Raw genomic sequence first — 6850 nt, 5'->3', positions numbered from 1 at the left:
GGGTAAACTCATAGAATTTTAGGTTTATATTTATTAAATTATGGTATATCTAAATATAAACATGATTTAGATATGGAGGGTAAAATTTTAACCATACCCAACCCAAAACTTGAAATGTACATACTAACCTAACACTCACATGAGCAAATATTACAATTATCACTTGATATTATTTTACTTACAAATAATCCCAAATTGGTGATGAAAATTTTACATTTTTCAATCACCCTAAAGAATAAAAGAAAAAAATTCAAATATAAAATTTCTAACAACCATGACAAAATATGTTTATATCGAATTCAAACGTAAACAACATTTTTATAGAATTGACACTAATATTGTTAGAGTGTTGACAAATAATCCTAACATGCCAAAAGTCCATTGGGTCAAAGAAACCAATAGGCATCTAGGTTTTTGTGGGTAGAAAAATTGAGATTTTTGTGGGTAAAATAACAGATATTTTAGTGGGTGCAAGTAAAATTTACTTTGAGCATCAATACTAAGTGCATCTATAGTTATAAGTAGTTGCACTTATAGTTATAAGTAGGTGCACCTAGGTGCATGAATGTTTGCGGGAAGTGAATGTTAATAAGGTAAAATTACATGCACTGATAGGTTAAAGTAGGTGCACCTATAGTATAAGTAGTTGCACCTATAGTTATAAGTAGTTGCACCTATAGTTATAAATAGGTACGGTGCACTTAGGTGCATGAACGTTTGCGGGAAGTGAATGTTAACAAGGCAAAATTACATGCACTTATAGGTGAAAGTATGTGTACTTGTAAGTGATTTTACTTGCACTTCGATGTTCAATTATTTACGAAAATATCACCGCGTTTTTTTTAATCTATTAGATCTAGACACGTGTCGCGCGTTGATTCGTTCGCATATTTCCTCTTGGACACTTATTCGCACCTGAGTGCATCCCTCTGTGTGTGTATTTCTATTAGAATCCGACAAAATTAAAAGTTTATTGTTTGTGTAAAAGCTTAAACCTAGCTCTATATTTTCGCTCACAAAAGTTTCAATTTTTAACAAAATTATAAGTTACTTTGCCACAAAATCTTTCATTTTTCAGCCCATAAAAAATATCAATTACTCACCTATAAAAATCTTGATTTCTCTACCCACAGAAATATCGATTAGTTCACCCGTAGAAATTTAATTTCTCTGCCCACAAAAACCTAGATGCTTATTAGGGATCTTTGACCCAGTGGACTATTGGCATGCTAAGATGATTTCTCATCACTCTAACAATGTTTATTTCGATTCTAGAAAAATGTAGTTTATGTTGAATTCAAAATAAACATATTTTGTCATGGTTGTTGGAAAATTTAGAGTTTATTTTTTTATTTAATTATTTTTGTGGCGGTAAAAAATGGGATATTTTCATCAAGATTAGTGACTAATTAGTAAGTAAAAATAATATCAATTGATAATGATAGTATTTGCACATGTGAGGGTTAAGGCTAGTACAATTCAATTTTTGGGTTGAATAAATTAAAATTTTCAATATCTGAGTCATATTTATATCCGTATATACCTGTAATATATATACAACTCTAAAATTATACGAGTTCACACAAAATTTTAAATTTGACGAGGAGAAAGCAAAAATAAAAAACTATATATATATATATATATATATATATATATATATATATATATATATATATATATATATATATATGGAAGGGCTCGCGTGCATTTAGTCCTTTCTGTAAAAAATGAGGTTGAATCTAAGCCTTACGTAGCTCTTGATCCAACGAATAAGATTAACAACAAAAAAAATAAACGCGAATTGCTCATTAAGGGCATTTTGGTCCTTTTGATTATATTAACAAAAATCAAAATTTCTGATCTTCTTCTTTGCGCGTTTTCAAAATTCACCATTGATTCCTAATCTTCGATATTTTCTAATCTGAGACGATTTTGCGATCTCTATGAAATTGGCAATAAAATCTATTGTCTTCATCGTTCAATAGCTTATTCGTCAAAAGAAACCGTAAACCCAGCAACAACGTCAACCGATCAAGAATGGAAGAATTCGATCAAGGTATTACCCAATTATTATCGCTTTTTTGGAATTAATTTTATCTGCAGTTGTATTGGCCTCCTTCTTGTCTTAATTACACGCACATTAAACACTACATGCATGCAACTTAACAACTGAATTACTGACCTACTTTAATTATTCCAAGCCTAAAGACTTACGCACGTAGATGATTACCTAGCCGCATGTTAATTTTTACAAATGCGCATATTACAGTTTTCACTAATGCCGGTTAATTACCGGTGTAAAATTTTAAAAAAACCTTACGCATGTTATTTGTTAAGCACACGCACTTTCAGTCCTTTCCAGACGCATATTAATGTTAATGGACTCACTGACGCACGTTAATTAATGACCTAACATTTTAAAAAACTGTTAGGCATGTTAACTGTTCAATATACGCACATTAACTATTACCCTGACACACGTTAAGTGCTGATTTGCCGCACATATTCTTGTATTTTATAAATCTGCCATATTGACAATAATCTGATTAAATTAACGCATATCAAGTATTCACACTACGCACGTAGAGGCTTACAACAACGCAATAATAACTTCATGCTTATACATTACAGTTCCCAGTGACTTTCAATCTACGAACAACCCAAGTTTGAGTCCCAGCAGCAGCAGCAATGGTTATACATTGACCATATCTCCTGGAATGACACAGTATTGGACTCCGCACTGTGAAGATGAAATCAAACCAGCGGTTGACATGATTTTTAAAACATTGGATGCTGGTATTGAATTCTAAAATAATTATGCTGCCAAAGTCGGGTCTGACACGAGGTCTAGTTCCCTCGTTAGAGCACGCGACAGGACGAAAACTCTAAAGCAAATCGTTTGCAATAGAGAGGGATTTAAGAATACGGGTGCTCAACATTGTCACTCAAAATCAACTGCAGATGCGGGGGAAGGTCCTTCGCGTCCAAAGCGACGGAGGGTTTCAAACAGAACTGGTTGCAGAGCTAGGATTATTTTTAAGTACATTGGAGTAGCTGGGTACCAAGTTACGACATTTATTGAAAAACATAATCACAGCATGTCTTCGGTTCTGGCAAGGCAGTTCCTAAAGGGAAATAGAAACATCTCAAGTGTTCATCAGAAGTTTATACTAGATTGTGCTAAAGCAAATATTGGAGCATCAAAATCACACGGTTTATACAGTCAGATTGTGGGGGATTACTCTGAAGTTGGAGCAACTGTAGTCGACTTTAAAAATGTCAGAAGGGATCTCAGAGCACACATATTGGGTGCTGATGCACAAATACTCGTGCATAATCTTATTAAAAAACAAGAGATGTGCCCTGCATTTGCTTTTGACTATGAAGTTGATGAAGATGAGCAGATGAGTAGATTGTTTTGGGCAGATCCAATGTCAAAAAAGAATTTTGGTGCATTTGGAGATGTTGTCTCTTTTGATGCCACATATTCAACCAACAGGTATTATTCTATTCACATTCTTGCGTACGTTTCATTAATTAATTCACATTAAGCATTGCCTTATATGTTGAGTCACGTTTAGATTTAGACATGTTCACTGTTTACTTAAGAAGAATTGTAACATAAATAAGCGCACATTGTCGTTTTATACCACGCATGTTTAACACTAATGTCGTGCATATTAATGTGGAACATCCAGAATTAGACTTCAAGTACATATGTCTGCGATTTTAAAACTTAATGTGCGTTAGTTTAATGCTCTAAGTGCGCCAGTTTGACACCTGATACTGTGATGACGCTTTTTGTCTTGTAGGTACGATCTGATTTTTACACCCTTCACCGGAGTTGATAACCATAAAAAATGTATAACATTTGGCACTGGACTATTGTTGAAAGAAGACATTGAGTCTTATGTTTGGCTCTTTGAAAAATTTAAAAAGGCAATGGGTATGGAACCAAGAATAATTGTTACTGATCAAGATCCAGCTATGAAAGTGGCGATTCCAAGACTTTTCAAGCAAGCCAGGCATCGCTAGTGCATGTGGCACATTATGTGTAAAGTTGGGGAAAAGGTGGGTCCTACGTTGAACAAGAATGAGGAATTCAAGAACAAACTGAACTCAATCGTTTGGATGTCATCTTTGGAACCTCCTGATTTTGAGAAACAGTGGAGAGAGCTCATGGAAAAGTACAACTTAGTCGAACACATTGGTTTACAACTATGTTTGAGGCTAGAAACCATTGGATCCCAGCCTATTTTAGAGATGACTTTATGGGGGGTCTACTCAGGACAACGTCTCATTCAGAAAGTGAGAACTACATGTACAGCCGTTTTACTGGCCCACAGTCTAGCCTAGTTGAATTTATGATGAACTTTGACAGTGCTCTTAAATCACAACGTAACACAAACACAAAGCTCAACAGTGACAATGAAGGCTACAATCCAGATATGAAGACGCCTATGGTGATCGAAGAACACGCTTCAATCGTCTACACAATTACTGTTTTCTATCAAGTTCAGGAAGAAATATGTGCCTCCTGTTTCAAATGTATGGTGTTGAGTGTTAAAGAAGATGGTGGAATGTTACTCGATGATGTTATGGATGGAAAGAACAAAATATTTATTGTGGTGCACAATGTAAATGACCATGAGGCCAAATGCAGTTGCAAGATGTTTGAGATGGTTGGACTGTTGTGTAGACACATATTTGTGGTATTTAGAGACCTTGAAAAGATCCCTCTGAAGTATGTGGTTAATCGGTGGACTAAGGATGCATCTTTAAAGGCTACATTTGAAATAGATGGTGTCCTTTATGATCAGAATAGACCAAAGGATGAAAAGAAGATGTTGTTGAACAAACTGTGGTCTGATGTACACTGTTGTATTGATCTAGCAGGTTGAAACATGGAGCAATTGGCTACATTTTCGCAAGTGATTAATGAACAGAAACATCTGCTAATATCAGGAAAGGAAAAGTTATCCCCTTAGCATAGTAGGAAGACTGTTATAGAATCATTTTGTGGATCAACAGAGATTTCAGAGATCAATATACTTCCACTGAAACATGCAAAGAACAAGGGCAGCGGCAAACGTATCAAAAGCAACAAGGAGTTGGCAATGGAAAAAGAAAAGGGCAGGAGGTGCAATTTTTGTGATGTTAGAGGAGATCAACATGACACTAGGACTTGCCCACTTAACCCCAAAAATAAGGACAAACAAAAAGCTGCTAATGTCAGGAAAGGAAAAGTTATCCCCTTAGCATAGTAGGAAGACTGTTATAGAATCATTTTGTGGATCAACAGAGATTTCAGAGATCAATATACTTCCACCGAAACATGCAAAGAACAAGGGCAGCGGAAAACGTATCAAAAGCAACAAGGAGTTGGCAATGGAAAAAAGAAAAGGGCAGGAGGTGCAATTTTTGTGATGTTAGAGGAGATCAACATGACACTAGGACTTGCCCACTTAACCCCAAAAATAAGGACAAACAAAAGGGTAAGAAAAAGGCATAGCAGTCTATTTTTACAACGCCTTTACAGTTGAGAACGAAAATAAATAGCAAATATGAAAAACAAATACTTAGTTAACTCATTTTAGAACGCTTTTACAGTTGAGATACTTGAATTTAATGTTCAGCTATTACTAGTTTTTGTTTTTATCACTGATTTGTGTTTAACAATCACTACTACTAGCTTAAACAGCGTTTCATTAATAATTTACCTGTGTGCAGTTAATTCTTAATATGCGTTGATTACACTTTTAATGTGCGCTACATTAAAGATTAATATGCGTAATACGGAAACAGAATGTGCGTTGGTTTATGTATAAAAACTTTGGTCCATGGTAAATGCCAAAGTCTTTACATGCATTGATTAACGTTTAACTTGCGCGACATTAGAGCTTAATATGCGTAATCTGGACAAAGACAATATTTAACACTTTCTTTTTCTAATATGCGTTTATTTATTAGTTAATATAGGATGCGTTAAAAATTAGTCTAATATGCGCAATTGCAAAACTTAAAGTGCGTTTGTTTGATTATAAAATAATTTGCAGATAAAATGGCACATATATAATCGATTATTTATTTATTTATTTATTTATTTATTAATTTTGGTTGTAAACCACAATGTGGTCCGCCCAAGTTATCATGGAATTCTTCCCGTCGTAAACCCCTGTGGGCTTAAATACATGATCAATTTAGTACTTTATGATTTGAATTTAACATGCGCGACATATCAATTTAAAATGCGTAATGTGGGAACACAATGAGTGTTGGTTTCTATATTAATAATAATAATTTACATTCTAATATGTTAGTATTTGTACACGTAAATACACATTGAAACAAAACCAAACACATTCAGTGTGTGTTTTCTAGTACTTTGAAGACATTTTTTCTGGTTCCGGCAGCATCCGACACGCTGCCAGCCTGCCACAATGCTCAACTCTCAGCCTTGGATGATGTTTGGTTGCGGGATGATGAGCTTGCAGCTTAGAATGACGAATGATGTTTCAGGTTTAGAATGTGTTGTTTTTGTAGTTAGTTACAATCACTACAAGCTGGAGGGCGAGGAAGACGAAAACTACGTAGAATATGAGGAATAAATGAAGAGGATTCTTCTGTTCGTGCGGAAACGTGAGACATAGCCATTTCAATAACCTGATGCTCAGTTGTGTGTTTTTCCTTCTAATTCATAGGTGAATAACTTGGTCACATGCACTGATTTGAGATTTGAATGTTGCGTGATTTACAGACACATTAGATTTTTCAAGATTTCCTTTAATGGGTGCGTTTTTTAAGGCATTGAATGACCATTCAATGTTATCCGTTTCCCCAACCACAAATG

The 6850-nt window shown here is 34.8% G+C and overlaps 1 protein-coding gene across 1 annotated transcript; it reads left to right on the top strand.

The window, feature by feature from the left end:
• The first annotated feature begins 3098 nt into the window (after nucleotides 1-3098).
• On the top strand, nucleotides 3099-6608 carry LOC109154141 (protein FAR1-RELATED SEQUENCE 5-like). Its single transcript, XM_019302007.1, has 7 exons — nucleotides 3099-3499; nucleotides 3813-3912; nucleotides 4072-4187; nucleotides 4289-4896; nucleotides 5032-5140; nucleotides 5303-5495; nucleotides 6414-6608. The coding sequence occupies exons 1-7, from the start codon at nucleotides 3099-3101 to the stop codon at nucleotides 6606-6608; spliced, it is 1722 nt and encodes a 573-aa protein (XP_019157552.1).
• The last annotated feature ends 242 nt before the right edge of the window (nucleotides 6609-6850 follow it).

Source organism: Ipomoea nil, unplaced genomic scaffold (genome assembly GCF_001879475.1).
Source record: "Ipomoea nil cultivar Tokyo-kokei standard unplaced genomic scaffold, Asagao_1.1 scaffold2610, whole genome shotgun sequence".
Classification (NCBI taxonomy): Eukaryota; Viridiplantae; Streptophyta; class Magnoliopsida; order Solanales; family Convolvulaceae; genus Ipomoea; species Ipomoea nil.
This window is presented reverse-complemented; position numbering and strand designations above follow the sequence as displayed.

Excerpts from the sequence above, each read along its gene's own strand:
- LOC109154141 (XM_019302007.1), top strand. The coding sequence starts at position 3,099 with ATGTCTTCGGTTCTGGCAAGGCAGTTCCTAAAGGGAAATAGAAACATC. Across the intron at positions 3,913-4,071 it reads AAGAAGACATTGAGTCTTAT|GTGGGTCCTACGTTGAACAA; the intron begins GTTTGGCTCTTT and ends GTTGGGGAAAAG. Across the intron at positions 5,496-6,413 it reads AAATAAGGACAAACAAAAGG|CATCCGACACGCTGCCAGCC; the intron begins GTAAGAAAAAGG and ends TGGTTCCGGCAG.